Consider the following 18,425-nt stretch of genomic DNA (forward strand, 5'->3'; position numbering starts at 1 on the left):
TATCACTTGTTATAAAGTTTAATTCCCCTATAAGTTAATCCCTTTAAGAGTCTGGTTTAAACATTTTTATTTTTTTTTCCCCAGGAATAATTAATCTTGGCTTTAGGCCATTTCCCTCTATTGCTTATTGAATATGTGGGTATATGGTTATCAAATATACTGTTTTATATGTTTCCAGCCCCCTGATGCCTCTACTATTTGTTATTCATTAGTGGTTGATGTGAAACTCTTTAAATGCAGTAACTTCTTAATGAAATGCCCACAGTCCTTTTCAGGATTTGAATTTCTGTGGCTTTTGGACTAATTTGCTAACATATCCATATTAACAGCAAATAGGAGGATAAATCTCTGGGAGCAAGAGACCAGTGAGCAGTGTTAGCTTGTAGTCAGTTTTATTTTCTGTACTACCTGTATTTGAGTTGTTATAACTCCCTGTGTGTAGATGGTGGGCTGTAAAATTGATTGCAGACCTTGGATGCAGAAAAAAATACAGGAAAATAAGGAAAAATCTGTCTTTACTTGGCTACTTCTGCTGCAGAAAACATCTCAGAAACTTCAGAAATTTGAGGGTTCAACCAGAGGAAAATACATTAGGCTTGGATGAGAGATTTGGAAGACTATGTGTGGAAATGTGTTAAATGACTCTATTACCGTGGTTAGCAGTTAGGGATGAATTGAAAAAAAAATCTCTGCAACTTGGTCCTTGGAGGTTTTTTGGTAGAGATTTGAGGTGTAATGCGCCATACAAACAATGCATTCTGTTTTCATTTTAAGATTGGAGCAGATATTTGTGGTTTCTTTGAAGATGTCACAGAGGAACTTTGTAGACGATGGATGCAAGTGGGAGCATTTTACCCATTTTCCAGGAATCACAATACTGAAAAATGCATAGTAAGTAGTACAGCCTGCTATGAAAACTTGTTTTGCGGTACACATTTTTATTTTGATAATTAAATTAAGTTCTGATAATTAAGTTACTGATCATTAAATAGCCGAGTGGTTCAAAATTGGTAAAAACTTATACTTTGGGAAGTCTTTGCTCCAAAATGTTTAGCTTTGTAGGAGTTAATTGTATACAGCAGAGAATACATTTGGCATCATCTTATTTTTGAAATCCTCATCCAACATCAAATTTGGTCTCCGTTGGTGGTGTCCACAATGAGGAGCAAGCACTTGCTGCTACCTGACCTACCACCCTGATTTTTGGCTGCACCCCTCAGTTATATCCTGAATGCTCTGTGCAACAGCAGTAATAATATATTATTTATTTTCAGCCCCAGGATCCTGCTGCCTTTGGAGCTGATTCAGTTTTGGTGAAATCCTCAAAGCACTACTTGAATATCCGCTATACGTTGCTGCCCTACCTTTATACGCTCTTCTACAAAGCTCATACCAGAGGAGACACGGTGGCACGGCCGGTTCTCCATGAGTAAGTTAACCTTCACAATACAAGAATGAAGTAATTCAGACAGGTCAAACATTGTTGGGGATTTGCTAAACCCATCCATAGTTTGTGAAGGATGCTGCCCATCATCATATGTACAGACACCTACATTTACGAAACACTATTTTGGAGTAATGGGGAGAGTCATCAAAACCCATCTGTAATTTCTGCATGCACGCTGATATTGTTGTCAGTTACGAAATGTCATTGGCAACTGATGAAATCATTCTCCATCAGGATATATATTTCAATATTTTTATTTTCTTACCTTTGTTTTCTTGATTTTCTTGAAACTCTTGAATAAAACTATATTAAGACCAGACGCCCCCAGGCACACTTAATGCGTATGCATAATTAATGCATACAAAATTAATAAGCTGTGAATTTACTTGCTTAACCTCAGATTGCCTTCACCCAAATAGTCTTGGAGCATCGCCATGTGACGCTTGTTAATAGTGATTCTAGACAATCGGAGACCTTGAAACATTTGGATTGCTCTTGATAATATTGATTAATATGTTCTTAAATAGTAACTGCAATTAATGCCGCTGCTTTCCTATTTGCTTAGGTTTTATTCTGATGAAGCAACATGGAGTGTGGATAAGCAGTTCTTGTGGGGTCCTGGGCTCCTCATTACCCCTGTGCTTGATCCAGTAGGTCTCACTTTCTTGACATCTTGTAATGAATTCACGGGGGCACCTCAAGTCACCAGTGCCACCTTTTCTACAGGGAATTGCAGTAAAAGCCCCAACAAGTTAAATTTCTGGACCCTCTATTCCCCTCATTCTTTTATTCCCTCGATTTGAAACTGCCTTTGGATTTTCTATCTTATTCAGTTTAAAAGTCAGAGTTCCCCTATTTAGGGCATATGTATTTCCCCTGAAACCATGCTCCTTCTCTTTTTTAAGGAAAAAAAAGAAAAAAGTAGGATCTCCCATTTCCCTGATGAACCTAATAAATTGGCGCTGGTCCTATTTTAGCCTGACCACATATACTAATTAGTAGAACAAAACGTTTGTTAAATGTAGCACATATCTGAAACAAACCAACATGGAAAAAGTAAAATTAAGAAGATTTAACCTCTGAGATGGTGTGTTTGCAGTGTTGTAATTTTGGGTTACAAACAATGAGTTTCTGTCTTACGGCTTTGCTGAAATGATACCTGGATTGTTATCTTCCTTTTTGGGCATCATTGTGGAAAACTGTGAAAGAAAACAAAAAAATGAGAAGAAATATTGATAATTTTCTCATTGTCAACTTTATTATGATTTTTGGAAATTTTGTCTTACTTTCATTGTATTTTCTCTCCCCTGTCCATTTAAGGAGGGGGAGTGATAGAGCAGCTGGGTGGGCACCTGGTGGCCACCCAAAGTTAATCCACCACATTGGATTAACGTAGGCTTGAATGTGAAAGTAATTTCTGTGTTTCCCTTCCAGGGCATGGACGTCATCCAAGCATATATCCCTGATGCAGTCTGGTACGATTATGATTTGGTAAGTAAGTAGGATAATTGGGTGGGGGTTTCTAAATTTCCAAGTGAGAAGGTCACATAGGTGTGGGTTGAGTTCAGGATTTAGGACCAGGCTGAATGAAACCTTAAACAAAAGGCGTATATATATATATATAAAATGTAAGCAAAATATAATATTACTAATAATGCGTGAAGGATTTTGCCATTAGCTGTTGCTAATCTAATTTCTGGAAAGCGATTCCCCACTGCTGTGGTGGTGGTTTTAGTTTGTGGAAAAGGGACGTGGTTCACTGCAGACATCCCAGCAGGGCCTGCTCTTGCTGGGTTGATTATTACATAAATAATCTGATATAAAAAACTGAAATAATAAGCTGAAATTAAATAATGAGAGTTATTTATATATAGCATTCTATAACATTCTGGGCTGTGATGGTTTGACTCTCGTGACCATCAGCAGCAATATGAACATTCACAGAGCTGAAACCTTTGACTAAAAGGAAGAATTAAGGCAAAAGGAAGAATTAAGAAGAATTAAGATAAAACTCAGGATTTAAGGCAGCAAGGAGTAATGCAATCTACTGCTCCTTTTTCATCCCTCTTCATTAGGGCGCAAAAATCTGGTTGAGAAAACAGTGGACAGATATGTACCTTCCTGCAGACAAGATGGGGCTTCACCTGAGAGGAGGCTATATCTTTCCTTTCCAACAGCCGGCCACCACAACAGTGGCAAGGTAAATCTCCAGACTGAATGTTTTCTCCACTAAATTGGCATGAAATGTGATTTCAGGAATGGGCTCAAGGCTGCCTCGTTGCAGAAAAAAAAGTAGCACCTTTGTTGTTATTACTACTACTACTACTATTATTATACTTTTTATTAGTAGTAGTATTATTAACGTTGTGTTCTTACATTACAATATTACCTTATTGGTAGTATTTGTAGTAGCATTATTATTTAGTAATAATTAGCATTTGTGCTTTGAAATTTGGGAGTAACTGTCAGTCGGCACTGACTGCCATGGCTGATGACAAAATACGTTTAAGGATTAACCAGGGGGTGGGTTTTTTCTTCATGTAACATTTTCTAATCTGACCGTGGATTTTGTTCTGTTGCATGAAAATCATTGAACATGAAAACCGTGGACAGCCGTGGACTAATGCAAGACAATTCTCAAAGTTTTGAAACCCTGTTGAACGCTATACTCTTAATATGAATATTAAAGACTGCCTAGATATTTATTATACATCCAGAATTGTGTTGTGGTTTGGGTTTTATTGTGCAGCCGTAAGAATCCTATGGGACTTATCGTTGCACTGGATGACAATAGTGAAGCAGTTGGGGAGTTATTCTGGGATGATGGAGAATCGACAGGTGAGCCTTTATCGATTGTTGTAGTGAAGTAATGATGACAATCAAAACATTAGTACTCACAGATTTGAATCATTGAACTGATTTCATGGAAGGAGGATAAAATTTTTAAAAAAATTAAAAATAATTTAACATTAACTATTTTAAATTTTTACAAAATCTTAAAAAAAAATATAACAAGCTATTACTACTTTTTCACCATCAAATAGAAAAATGCTATCTTCTTAATTTTTTCCTTTTTTCTTTTTTTCTCGTTCAGATTTCATAATAGTCTTACATATGTAAAGATTTTGGCAACTGTTAAGCCACACTGTCACAATTGATACATTTTCTGTTACGCCCCCAAATGAGTTTCAGTGGGTACAAGAACACACGTAGTCCATGTTTCACAAGAAGATTCAGTCAAAGATGAAAAACTCGTATAGTTACTGTACCATTTGGAATTAGTTAAATTCCTTGGGAAACCAGCAGAAACATCATTAACTCAAAAGGGGTGGTATTGAACCCCAGAATCTGTTAAGGCATTTGGTTCCCACAGCATATCCATGAATATATAACGGGCTACGTGTGTTATGTTCCCAACCTCACTTTTTATTAACAGCTGACTGAAAACTTCTTTTTCAGAGATAATAATCAGGTCAAAGCGCCGCAACATATTTCAATGAACTGGGATTGATACTACTCAACTCCCAATCGTTCTTCTATCAAACAATTTACATCCTTTTTAAGGAACAAGTTTAGTGCAATACTAAGATCATAATTTAATTCAACCCAAGTCAAAAACTATGAATTTTAGGCTAAATTCATTTTTCTTATGGTGAAAATGAATGCCTTCGGAATACAGGTGTATCTAAGAAAAGCAGGGGTGATTCCAGAGCAATGGAGGACCCTTGCCAACAAAAATACTATCATGTTTTTATTTCAATCTTGAGGTGAAGGTGTTTTTGGAAAATGAAGAACCTTGAGTTTTCTAAGGTATTTCCAAGGCTTCAGTTAGGCATCCAGTTTTCATTAGATTTAAGTAAACTTGGATACTTAAATTCTTCAGGTGCTTTTGAAGCCTTTGTCCTTCAATATACATTTTCTAGAAAAGACAGAAAGCAGTTTAAACATTTTTGCTGAAATTGTTTTTGGAAGACATTTTATAAAATACTCAAGCTTGTATTAAAGATGGATTATTTTTTATTATTTTTATTACTACTATATAATGATAATAATTTTTATTTGAGAGATTTTCTTGTTTTATTTGCAACCAACCGTAATATGAAGAGCAGAGGGCTTTGGTTTATGCCATATTCCTCTTAATAATACTGCATTTCAGATGGACCTGGTCTTCTCTAATTCATGCCCTATTATGGGCTGTTGTGAATGGGAAACTTAGTGGGCTTTTAAAAAAAAACTGGTGAAAATATTTGAGCTTTAATTAGCTATACTAAAATAAAATGTAGGTTAGAAGCTAGGAGAAGTACCTTGACCTTAGAGAGCAGGTCAAGTCAAATTACTAAACTATGCCAAAAGTGTATACTAAAATGGCACATATTTGCCATTAATATATATTGATTTAATTGGAGTTTATAGTCCTTCATCTAAGAGAAAAATAATTGGAAAAAAAATACTGGATTATGACAGTGAGGAAAGGCTATCAAAAGTAACAAGAAATACTTTTCTAAGGACAGGAACAATATGAAAGAAGAAATATGCCTAATGAATGGGCCAAAAATGGGCAGGTTAGGTGGCTTTCTGGCACCCCCAGCAGCATATAATGTCATGACTCAATAGATAACTTCTGAACTTAAAAAAGACTGCCAAAAAAAGAAGGATTTCAGGAAAAGGTAGAAATATCAGTGCCCTGCATCAATTCGACAAAATATTTGAATTGGCAGAATGTTAACTATCAATGCTCAAAACTAATGAGGATTTCATAAGCTATTGCAGTTTGTCCTGCAGCTGCTCAGTAGAGTAGCTTTTGAAGGTAACTGTAACGATAATAATAATTAACATTTTTCTGGTCTTCCAGCTTTCCTTTTTTAATGCTGTCTCATTTCACACTGCAGTTGTCGTTTCTTTCTCCACATTTTAGGTACTGTTAACAGCAAGTCCTACATTTCCTATGACTTTAAAGTTTCCAATGTAAGTATGCATTATTTTGAAGGATCTAATTTTCATTTCCAATTTTAATCAATAATATTTTCTGTGGATATTCTTTTTTTCCCCCTCCCTATTTTCCTAAAATATTACTAAAAAGTAAGGTATTTGACAAAGTGCCATTTCAAAGTATTGGGACTTGTCCAAGATGGAAATCTGGTATTTGTCTTTTCTTCCCCTAATTATTTTTAATATCTGAAGATTCCCAATTTCCTGTCACTTTACAGAACAACAAAAAAAGACGTTTATAGACTTTGTATACAGTTTACAGAGCAGAAAAAACTGTAAAGCATCAGTGCCAGTTAGGATAAGAAAGGAGATGAATGGCTTGTTTGTGAGTCTCAAAAATTTGAGAAAGTGACAAAAATCTTTGTACATTGGGGAAAAAAATGTAGCTGAATGTCTACAATGAGTGAGACAAAGGGTGCGACCAGAAAATGTCAGAACGCAGAACATCCACATCATAATTTTTCACAGTAGTAAGAAAGTTTTACATTGGAGTATGTGACAGCCATGGCGCAGTTCGACAGGTTGGACTCATCTGATATTACTAAATATAATGGAACAGAGCCTGGCTTTTCTGTGTCAAGAAAAGTGAATGTATTATATGCATACATATGTTATGTATATAATACAGAAACATGTATTATACATAACTTATATAATACATATTTTTATTTATTTAGAGAAAAAAAAATTGTTGCTTTTCAATTTAAATCAGGAGAAAATTTTGCAATTCAATGCAATTATTTCATTATTCCTCAGAACGTTCTACAAATGAATGTCACAAACAACAACTATGCCAATCCAAACAACCTGACTTTTGAAGAAATCAAAATATTGGGATTGCTCCAGGAACCAGTGTCAGTTACTGTGTTGCAGAACAGCAATGTGCAAAATTTTTCTCATAATATCACCTATGATCCTGTAAATAAGGTAAATAATAATAGGAAGACTGGCATGAAGAATCTCTGGAGTATTTTATATATTGAAAAGGAGAGTATTGAGTACTATGGTAAATGCCACAGTATATGCGTTGTATTTTACTAAAAAGTACAATTACACTATTTAACTTAATCCTAATGTCAATTATGTTAATAATGTTAGTTGCATTAAAGGGGGTGGATCTACATTTTGCCATCAGACATTTCATGCGACACACAGTTTTTTTTTGTGGGTAAGTTCAATTTGTAAGAGGAGGAACAGCTTTAGGATTTTAGTTGATACTGTAAGAGGGTAAATAACATTTACATTTTTTAACCACTTACATTTTAATTTTAAAAGGCTGAAGAGCCGTGCCTCATCTTCACCCCTGGCATGTTTCCATGGGACTTGTGGGGTCAGATCTTTTTCAGATCTCCTGTGCAGGAATTTCAGACACGTGAACTTGTAAAAATAAGGCTGTCTGAGGAGAGATGCTAAGTTTGATGGAAGTTGCTGCGTAGACCAATTTCTTGTTTTTAAGGATCTGAGAAAAACATTGATGGGAGGTAGAATTTAATGGAGCTTTATTGTTTAATATTTATAGGTTGCTCTCATACAAGGACTCCAGCTCAAACTGGGAAAATCCTACTCATTAAGGTGGACGCTAGGAACCAGTGTCAATGAAAAATATGATTGTCATCCTGGTCTGAACGCTTCCAAGGAAAAATGTGAACAGCTCGGGTGTGTCTGGACTGTAAGCAAAAATTTTTGAAAACCAAATTGGGGAGAAGCATATTAAGAACTGTGACTTTGTTTTTATACTTACTGAGAATCTGTTAGGGCAAGGAATCGCTCAACCTTGAGGAGTAACCAGCCTTGAGAGACGACCCTACTCAAGGGGCATGGCGTGCAGCCCGCTGCCGTGCAGGAGAGCTCAACGGGCCCTGGGCTCTCCGCTATTTGTAGAGTAAGGTGATTGACTTATAGTCATATTTGCATACTAGCGAGACCTCTGGGCCACCGTTCCAGACAGCCCTTGGCTACCGTGTTGCCCTCTACCCTCAAAGTCCAGAGTAAGCTGGATGTGGCTATCACAACCCCCACTGGTGGCTGTTGCTTAAGAAAGTGGGGGGAGCACACCACTGCAGGTGGAAACAAGAGTTTTGAAATTCTTGCTGCTAAATAAAAGAAAAAAAAAAAAGAAAAAAGTCAGCAATTACCTAATTCCCTCGTCGGCCACATATCTCCATCTACAGGAAGATACCTCCAATTTAGATGTTCCGTACTGCCATTACAATGGCCCTGACAACGGTTATTCTGTTGCTGATGTAAAATACACATCGTCAGGTGTGACAGCCAATCTCACTTTCAACAAGAGCAACCTCAAAGCCTATGAGAACTCAACATTACCCATCAGTACCCTTCGCCTGGAGGTGAAATATCACAAGAACCATATGCTGCAATTTAAGGTAATGCAGAATTTCTCTGAGTTTGTATTATTCCAGTGGTCAAAATAGTGTTCTTTCTGGGAATAATGTTTCTAGACAATTTTGTGTTACGTGGATAATGCTTTGTCATCCAAATAAGTTTCTTCTTTTAACCAAATAGCTTTTATTGCTCTTAGTCTTGAATCAACACATGCCAGCTTCTATGATACAGAAAACCTGAAGAGAAATCTCTTCAATCTCTTCAAAATTCACCAAAAAGGTGAAATTCATTTACCATACATAAAAATACACTTGAATCAATACATTGAAATAATTAAATGAGTCATTCCGGGCCCAAAACGAAACCTTTAGGTTCTTTATTTCCCAATGGAAATGTTTTGAAGGAATTTGAGAAAGAATACATACTGAAAGAAAACACTTATCTCGGCAAATTTACTCAAACATTTTAAGTAATTTGGATTTCTTACCGTTACTGGTAAGAAACAATTGAACAGTTCTCTGTGTCGGACTCAGAGTCTTCCACTCTGCAGATGAATTTCTGTCAGTCAATAAGAATACAAGAAAGTGCTTTCACTGTTTTTATCCTGAATCCTTGAAAATGTAGCTTTCTAATTTATGCATATTCCATGTATGTTGAATTAATTTTCTGTGCATAGATTTATGATTATGCAAATGAACGATATGAGGTGCCGGTACCACTAAATCTCCCCGAGTCCCCAGAGAGCACAGTCAAGAATCGACTTTATGACGTGACAATTCAGAACAAACCATTTGGCATCCAGATTCGACGCAGAAGCACAGGGACAGTGATGTAAGCCATGCTTATTTAATTTCATTTTTTCATTTCATTTTGCTAATTTCATTTTTTCATTGCATTTTGTTAATTTCATTTTTCTTTATTTATAAATTGAATTTAATTTCATTATTTTTCTTCTCACCTTTCATTTCATTATTTGTTCGCCTCCTCTTTTCTTTCTTCTCTTCTCCTTTTTCCTTTTCCTTTTTTTACCGCCGTAACATTTTATTATCCAGTCTGTTCTAAATGCCATGAGACAAGTTTTTGTGTCCGTCCCATAAAATGACCACATCTGTCAAATACTAAACTCTACTCCAGCGGTGGTCACTTGACCTTTGCATAAGTATGAGGATATTAACCCAGAGGAAGAATGGAGAAGGTGACCTGGACAAGACCCTATTTTTTTCCCCAAATTGGCTAAGGTGTTTCCCTGCCAACTCATACTTCGATACTGGCTAAAAGTCCTCAGCATCATCTTCAAGTATGAAACGTAGACATTTCCAAACAGTAGTTTTTGTGGAATTCCCAAGTATCTGGGACACACAACAATTTTCTACACTTTCTAATACTTCCTAAGATTGTGGGGATTTTTTTGTCTTGCACTTTTTGATTTAAAATAATTTTTTTTGCCATTCTTAAAGTAATCAAAATTTAATTGCAAATTGAGTTCCTTTTTTGCTGACCAGAGTAAATTCTTCCTTCCGTAATTCAGCCTCCCACATCTACAGCAGTCATTGGAAGAACACTATTGGATTTTGACTCAGTTTTTAACAGAAGAAAGCTGATTTACACCTTAATTTTTCAACATAACCTGCACAAGACCCCCATTAATCTCTAACCCCTTCCATTAAATGCTAAAAAAAAATACGTTAAACTCTAAAAAAAATTCATAATGTTGTTCACGTTTTCTTGATAACCATAACAGTTTTATTCCAACTTTGTGAATAATGAGATTTTTAGAGAAGAGTTGGCCTTGAAAGGGTGACCACCAGCTAACACCTGGTGCTGAAATTGCTGTCGTCTTGTTTTATTTTCCTCCTCTTCAGTTGGGATTCTCAGCTACCGACTTTCACCTTCAGTGACATGTTCATTCAGATTTCTACCCGTTTGGCATCCCAATATTTGTATGGCTTTGGTGAAACCGAACACACCATGTTTCGACGTGACATGAACTGGCACACCTGGGGAATGTTCACCAGGGATCAGCCTCCGGGTGATTGGGGGGGGGGGGGGTAGCAAGCCCATTTTTGCTTTCTTTTCTGGAATTTCTGCTTTTTTACTTTGTGTCAACCAGTGTTGGTTGACTATGGAGATACCCAATCCTGCGTCTGGGTTGGCGCAACCTTCGGTATCAATACAAGTTAGGGGATGAAGGGATGGAGAGTAGCCCTGCCGAGAGGAACGTGTAGGTACTCGTGGATGAAAAGCTGGACATGACCCAGCAATGAGCACTTGCAGCCCAGAAAGCCAGCGGTATCCTTGGCTGCATCCAAAGCAGCGTGACCAGCACGTTGAGGGAGGAGATTCTGCCCCTCTGCTCTGCTCTGGTGAGAACCCCCCTGCAGTACTGCCTTCAGCTGTGGGGTCCTCAGCACAAGAAGGACATAGAATCATAGAATCATTATGATTGGAAGAGACCTCAAAGATCATCAAGTCCAACCATACACCCGATACCACCATGCCCGCTAAACCCACTAAACCATGTCTTGAAGTGCCACATCTAAACGTTTTTTTGAACAACTCCAAGGATGGTGTGTCCACCGCCTCCCTGGGGAGCCCATTCCAGTGCTTAACGACTCTTACAGTGAAGAAGTTCTTCTTAATATCCAACCTGAATCTCCTATGCGCAACTTGAGACTATTTCCTCTTGTCCTATCGCTAGTTACCGGGGAGAAGAGACCAACCCCCACCTCGCTACATCCTCCTTTCAGGTATTTTTAGAGAGCGATAAGGTCTCCCTTCAGCCTCCTCTTCTCCAGACTAAACAATCCCAGCTCCTTCAGCCGCTCCTCGTAAGGCTTGTTCTCCAGGTCCTTCACCAGCTTTGTCACTCTTCTCTGGACACGCTCTAGCAGCTCAATGTCCTTCTTGTAGTGAGAGGCCCATAACTGGACACGGTATTCAAGGGACGGCCTCACCAGCGCAGAGTACACTCTGGGGAGACCTTATTGTGGCCTTTCAATACTTAAAGGGGGCTTATAAGAAAGATGGGGAGGGACTTTTTAATAGGACTTGTAGTGATAGGACAAGGGGTATTGGTTTTAAACTGAGAGAGGGTAGATTCAGACTAGGTACAAGGAAGAATTTTTTCACAGTGAGGGTGGTGAAACACTTGCCAAGGTTGCCCAGAGAGGTGGTAGATGCCCCATCCCTGGAAACATCCAAGGTCAGGTTGGATGGGGCTGTGAGCAACCTGATGAAGATGTCGCTTCTCATTGCAGGGGGATTGGACTAGATGACCTTTAAAGGTCCCTTCCCACCCATACTATTCTGTGGCTCTGTGATCTGTCCTCCTGGGTCAGATCTGGGCAAAGTCCTACAACTTTGGGATTGAATTAGGACTTGGGAGTCAAATGAAAAAATTTTATGTTTCAGCATACTAACGTACTGGTTTTTGCGTAACACCAATATTGGCAATTTGCAGGGGATTAATCATGGAATAGCAGTGCCTTATTATAGCTATAATTTGAAAATCCGAAACATTTTGAGTAAATGAAAAATAAGAGAAAATCACCAGCTTGTCTTGATGATAAAGGCTACCTGGAAATATTTGAAAAGAAGAGGAAGTTTTCTCCTAGGGGAGTGATTTCGTATTAGCGATTTTTAAAGCTAGAGATACATTTTTTTTTTTTCTTCCCTCCCCACCTTGAGCACTTGGAAACAGATTGACCTCAAAATTTGAAGCTGAAAATGATTGCTCGTGGTCAGCATTTCCTGTTGCATGTTCAACGTGCAAGGTTCTTTGTTGCATACTCAACTGTTGTGTTTCTGATCATTTATTAACCTCGTTATTTAGAGTGGGTAATTTATTGGTAGATGCAAATAACTGAATGCTTACTATGTCTTTCCAATAGAAACTACTTTATTTCTTTTGCAGTACAAGTTGAATTCATATGGTGTCCACCCATTCTACCTGGGTCTTGAAGAAGACAGCAACGCCCATGGAGTTCTCTTGCTTAACAGCAATGCAATGGGTAAAAAAAGAAAGAGTTAATTTTATTTTCTCAATGTATTTTACTTCAGTGTTCAGTTTTTGCCTTACCCAGGCATTTGTTGCCTTCTTGCACTTCCTCTGTTTTCCAGATGTGACCTTCCAGCCTACGCCTGCTCTGACTTATCGCACAACTGGGGGAATTCTGGACTTTTACATGGTTTTGGGCCCAACACCAGAGCTCGTCGTTCAGGAATACACAGCAGTATGATTTTCCTATTGCAAATCCAAAGTGGTTTGGGTTTTTTCTTTAGTTTACTTTTTTGTTTTGTTTTAGTTTTTTTTGAGGGTGGTGTATTTTGGATTTTTGATGGGTTTTTTGTTTGGTTTTGGTTTGTTCTGATTTCACCTATTTGCAATAAGTATTCTTTTTCATTTTTAGCTGATTGGACGACCAGTCATGCCACCCTACTGGGCACTGGGATTCCAGTTATGCCGCTACGGATATGAAAATGACACTGAAATCGCCAAGTTGGTGGAAGAAATGAAAGCAGCCGGGATACCCTATGTATGTTGAGAGCCATTGAAGCTTGCGATGGCGCTTGAATTTTTGGCTTTGGGATATTGTCTAGTTTAAAACAGTAAAAGAAATGCTATGATTAATGCTGTAGTTCAGCTTTTGCATGCACTTTACAGGGAAGCACGGGGAAACCAAAATAAAGCAAGTTCATTTGCCTTACATGTTGTCCTGTGCTGAGAAAAGCTACTTTTTGGCATGGGTTGTTTTTGGGAAAGTTGCAAAAGCTTTACACCTAAAAAAATTATACCTAAATTAAGCATGGCTTTCATTTTGCAGGTAATTAACATCAAATTATTTCAGTATGGAGCAACTGATTCCCTTGTTTCTGGACAGTGTGTAGTAACATGTATGCAGGCAATGTGTGTATTGACATATATTTATACATATGCACAAATCCAGGAGTGGTTTTTTGCTTGCATGTATGAATTTCTACCTTCACAATAAATATGGTGGTGAAAGCTCAGATTTCAGACTGGATAGGTTGTGGAAATGCGTTCGTCTGATAACCTGAGCTTTAAGCTGCAGCACATTCCAATTTTACATTTTAAAAAAAAAGTCAGTAGTTTGCAAGTGGATGATGAACTTGCTGATGGATGACATCGTTTAGGAAATGACAAAAAAAAAAAACCCTTTTTTTTTTTTTTTTTTTCCTGGTGTGAACTTCAGGATGTCCAGTACGCAGATATTGATTATATGGAACGGCAACTGGACTTCACCCTTAACCCACGTTTCACTGGGTTACCGGATCTAATAAAAAAAATACAAGAAGAAGGAATGAGGTTTATCCTAATCCTGGTGAGTGTTGAATTCTGGTTTTCAATTACAGTATGTTGTTGCAGAATGCATTTAACAGCATTTCTGCGTTTGTCTTTTGACCATGAAAGTAAAATTGTATTACCTTTAATTTTAGGATCCAGCCATATCTGGTAATGAAACTGATTACCCTGCTTTCACAAGAGGTTTGGAGAAGGACGTCTTCATAAAATGGCCCAATACCGATGACATTATCTATGCAAAGGTGCTGTTCTTAAAAAGCTGATTATGTTATCAAAATAAGCATCATGTCAGGTTAGACAGTGGGGAGGCGGCTTCTGATATCATGCACATTCCCAAATTTAGTTGGCACATTGAGTGCTACAAATGGAAATGTCTTCAGTTTCTGTTGCTGTTGGACTGCGTAGCAGCAAAACTTTATTGCTGTTGATACTAATTTTTTTTTAATCCAGTCTAATTTGATTATTTTAACATCTCCCTCCTACTAGGTCTGGCCAGATCTTCCCAACGTAGAAGTTAATGACTCACTGGCTTGGGAAACCCAAGTGGAGGTAAATGTTGATGTCTTTTGGTGACTGACACAGAGAGGGAGCAACAAATTCATTAAGGGTTATAGCAGTGAACTGGCTGATAAAATTTAATCTAAGAAGCTGGATGCAGAAAGTGACCAGTTTTTCTACCAGAGTATCAGAAAAACCTAAGTAACACCAGAGTGAGTTGCAGAAACTGTCCAGCCTTTCTGCCAGAACATCTAAAAACTGTAGCAAACCCATGGATTTTTTAAGAAAAAACTAATTTTTTTTTTTTTTTTAAAAAATGAAACTAAATGCCAACATTTTAGTAGGTGTTTGCTTTCAGTCCTGTGTCTATGCTTTTCTTTTTCCTGCTACTTTTACAGCTCTACCGAGCGTATGCAGCTCTTCCAGATTTCTTCCGCAATTCCACAACTGAGTGGTGGATGAGAGAAATCACTGAAGTCTACTCCAATCCACACAATGCATCGAGAAGCTTGAAGTTTGACGGCCTATGGATTGTAAGTGTAAAAAATTATTCCGAGATTTTTCTGCATCTTTTTATCCTAAGATTGGTTCTCAGCGCCTCAAAACCCAACAATGTTCTGATGCCTCCGAGGAAGGCATTCAAAGCTAAATATCATGAAAGGTTGACTAAAGTTTAAAAATTCTTTTTGTTGTTAACAGCATCATTATTTGTTCTATTTTTTTCCCTGCTGAAAAATTTTCCTTTCTCAAGTCTTCATTACTTACTTTTGACCTGCCTAATGGCTCTTTTGCAGTGGTCGTGGTGTTCTGTAAGTTCCTAAAGTCATCTTTTTTTTTTTTTTTTGCCAATCAGAGACTATTATTTTTACCATTATTGCTTCTGCAAGGCAAAATGAGATAAACAACAGGTTTAGCTTGCTTCTTAAATGAAGTGGACTTGCAATAGCTGTAGAATCTATTAAATACTAATATATTCCTTTAGAAAACCACAAAAGATCAAGAAACTGAGAAAAATGTTTGGTATTTTCCCATAGCCCAGCTCTGGTTTACTGCTGCAACCATAGGCAGCAAGGACAAGAGCCATCATTACCAAGTTCAGAGATTTTAGTAATTTACATATCTGTAGCTATATTTTTTGTATTGATTTCACAGAGGAAAACTTGCCCTTTTCCAGAAATATGGTTGATAAATGAGTAGTCCTTAAAACTGAAGCCTCTGCCTACAAGTAATCTCTATGAATTTGATGCTTTACTCTCTGAGAAATGAGATATTCAGAATCTGTCTATGAAGAGAATTTCTCATCAGAAAAATGTATCTGTTGAACCATTGTTTTCTACTGATTTAAAAAAGAAATGCGGTGAGTGGTCCTGAAAATCAAATTTTCCTGCTCACTTAGTTTACTTGGTCAGCCCCCTGACAAAGAGAATTAAATATTAGGGGCACAAACTAAAACAGCTGAAAGGAATTAATTGCCCAAATTTAAGAGAAATTTGTTCATCTGGCATTCATTTTGCTTTATGTTTTCAGGACATGAACGAACCTGCAAGCTTCGTTAATGGTGCTGTTGGCGGCTGTAGAAATCAACAGCTCAACTTTCCACCATATGTACCCCGTAAGTCTGATCACTGCTGTAAACAATTTAAACGTTTTGGGTCAGTCTGGTTTGTATATAACATGATAGGTGTGGATTAAATGCCCAGAGTTAGGTAACCAAATCCATAAATGAACTCATAACAGAAAGTCAGCCAATTTTTGGAGATGATCAACACTCTTAACTCTAGTCTTTGTTGGTGAGAACATTGACTGCATGGCACTTTTTAAAATTAAAGGAGTTTTTTTAGCTAGATTTTGGTATCTATTTTCTATCTAGGGACTTTGCTTTGGATGTGGTCAAGGCTATGGCTTCCAGGGTTTTTTGTAGTTTTTCCAGATGAAAAATGTAATTAATGACCAAAACTTTCAAAAATATCCTTGTGCCTCCTCTGGTTAGTCATTACTTACATGTAAAATTTGAGGAATGATCTTGAAATACTTGCTCTTCTTAGGCAGGCTTTACTTGAGTACTGGTGTAGAGTAGTGTTAATTGGCAATGACTTACTAATGCTTGATTAGAATACTTCTGTTTCTTCCTGATGTGTTTAAATATAATTTCTCAGGAAGCTAAGTATTCAGAAATAGACTTTTTTTTTTTTGGGTATATGGTTGATGTGGTAGTAGTTAAAAAGATTTGCAGTATTTTCTGAGTTAGGATATATTCTGTTTACTCTTTGATCCTCTTCAGTAGGAGCATCTATAACTGAGTTACTATTTCTCTTACTGGGGTGGGTTGACCCTGGCTGGATGCTTAGCGCCCACCCAGCCACTCTATCGCTGCCCTCCTCAGCTGGGCAGGGGAGAGGAAATACAACAAAAAGCTCGCGAGTCAAGATAAGGACAGGGAGAGATCACTCGCCAATTACCATCACAGGCAAAACAGACTCGACTTGGAGAGATTAGTTTAATTTATTACCAATCAAATCAGAGTAGCATAATGAGAAATAAAACCAAATCTTAAAACACCTTCCACCCACCCCTCCCTTCTTCCCGGGCTCAACGTGACTCCCGATTTCTCTCCCTCCTCCCTGCCAGCAGTGCAGGGGTACAGGGAATGGGGGTTGGGGTCAGTTCATCACCCGTTGTCTCTGCTGCTCCTTCCTCCTCAGGGGAGGACTCCTCACCCTCTGCCCCTGCTCCAGCCTGGGGTCCCTCCCATGGCAGACAGTCCTCTATGGACTTCTCCAACGTGGGTCCTTCCCACGGGGTGCTGTTCTTCACGCACAGCTCCAGCGTGGGTCCCTTCCCCGGGGTGCAGCCCTTCAGGCACAGACGGCTCCAGCCTGGGTCCCCCGCGGGGTCACAAGCCCAGTCAGCAAATCTGCTCCAGCCTGGGCTCCTCTCCCCACAGGTCCATGGGTTCACAGGTCCAGACATCCTAGCAGGAGCCTGCTTCAGCATGGGCTCTCCATGGGGTCACAGCCTCCTTCAGGTGCATCCACGTGCTCTGACATGGGGTCCTCCCTGGGCTGCAGGTGGGGACCTGCTCTATCATTAACTTCTCACCGTGGGCTGCCCCAGGGGCTGGGGGGAATCTCTGCTCCGGGCCTGCAGCACCTCCTCCTCCTGCTGCACTCACCGGGGGCTGCGGGGCTGTTTCACATTTCTCTATCACAGCTTCTCTGCAGCATTTTTTAGCCCTTCTTAAATATGTCGTCATCTTCCTGGATGCAAATTGTTAAAATAAAAGTGTCTTTGTTCCCTTTCAAATAGACTTAGGATCTAGATCAGAGGGATTGATTTTCAAAACGCTTTGCATGGAAGGTCAACAATATCTCCCAGATGGTTCCCCAGTCAGTCACTACAATGTCCACAACCTTTATGGATGGTCGCAAACAAAACCTACCCTTGAGTAAGTTGCAGGGTTTTTATCATTCTTTCCAAAATACGTTGCAAGTTAATACTCAGTGTCTATGGTCTCATGATGAAAACTTTCACTGGTTTATTTTCCAGTATCTTCAGTTTATTTTTATTATTGCCTCCTTATTATTGCCTTGTTCTGAATTTTGTTAGGATCATTTTTAACCATTGCTGCAAATTGTAATAATACTTCTGGTCGACAGCTGGCTGAACATGAGCCAGCAGTGTGCCCAGGTGGCCAAGAAGGCCAACAGCATCCTGGCCTGTATCAGCAATAGTGTGGCCAGCAGGACCAGGGCAGTGATCATCCCTTTGTACTCTGCGCTGGTGAGGCTGCACCTCAAATCCTGTGTTCAGTTTTGGGCCCCTCAC

General features: G+C 38.6%; 1 protein-coding gene across 1 annotated transcript in view; it reads left to right on the plus strand.

Annotated features, from left to right (window-relative positions):
* Positions 1-774: 774 nt before the first annotated feature.
* The window catches only part of LOC104160440 (putative maltase-glucoamylase-like protein FLJ16351), a gene marked incomplete at its 5' end in the record, with an annotated part of 25,020 nt that continues 7,369 nt past the window's right edge, over positions 775-18,425 (plus strand). The window contains 22 exon segments of the mRNA XM_009698563.1: positions 775-891; positions 1,275-1,429; positions 2,013-2,097; positions 2,882-2,938; positions 3,523-3,647; positions 4,197-4,285; positions 6,363-6,412; positions 7,193-7,363; positions 7,956-8,105; positions 8,608-8,820; positions 9,456-9,610; positions 10,642-10,808; positions 11,846-11,847; positions 12,693-12,789; positions 12,899-13,011; positions 13,189-13,314; positions 13,993-14,121; positions 14,237-14,344; positions 14,589-14,651; positions 14,999-15,133; positions 16,128-16,212; positions 17,907-18,045. Of these exon segments, the coding sequence (XP_009696865.1) occupies positions 775-891; positions 1,275-1,429; positions 2,013-2,097; positions 2,882-2,938; positions 3,523-3,647; positions 4,197-4,285; positions 6,363-6,412; positions 7,193-7,363; positions 7,956-8,105; positions 8,608-8,820; positions 9,456-9,610; positions 10,642-10,808; positions 11,846-11,847; positions 12,693-12,789; positions 12,899-13,011; positions 13,189-13,314; positions 13,993-14,121; positions 14,237-14,344; positions 14,589-14,651; positions 14,999-15,133; positions 16,128-16,212; positions 17,907-18,045 (2,531 nt within the window).

The sequence above is a fragment of the Cariama cristata genome, unplaced genomic scaffold, assembly GCF_000690535.1.
Source record: "Cariama cristata isolate BGI_N322 unplaced genomic scaffold, ASM69053v1 scaffold7534, whole genome shotgun sequence".
Taxonomy (NCBI): Eukaryota; Metazoa; Chordata; class Aves; order Cariamiformes; family Cariamidae; genus Cariama; species Cariama cristata.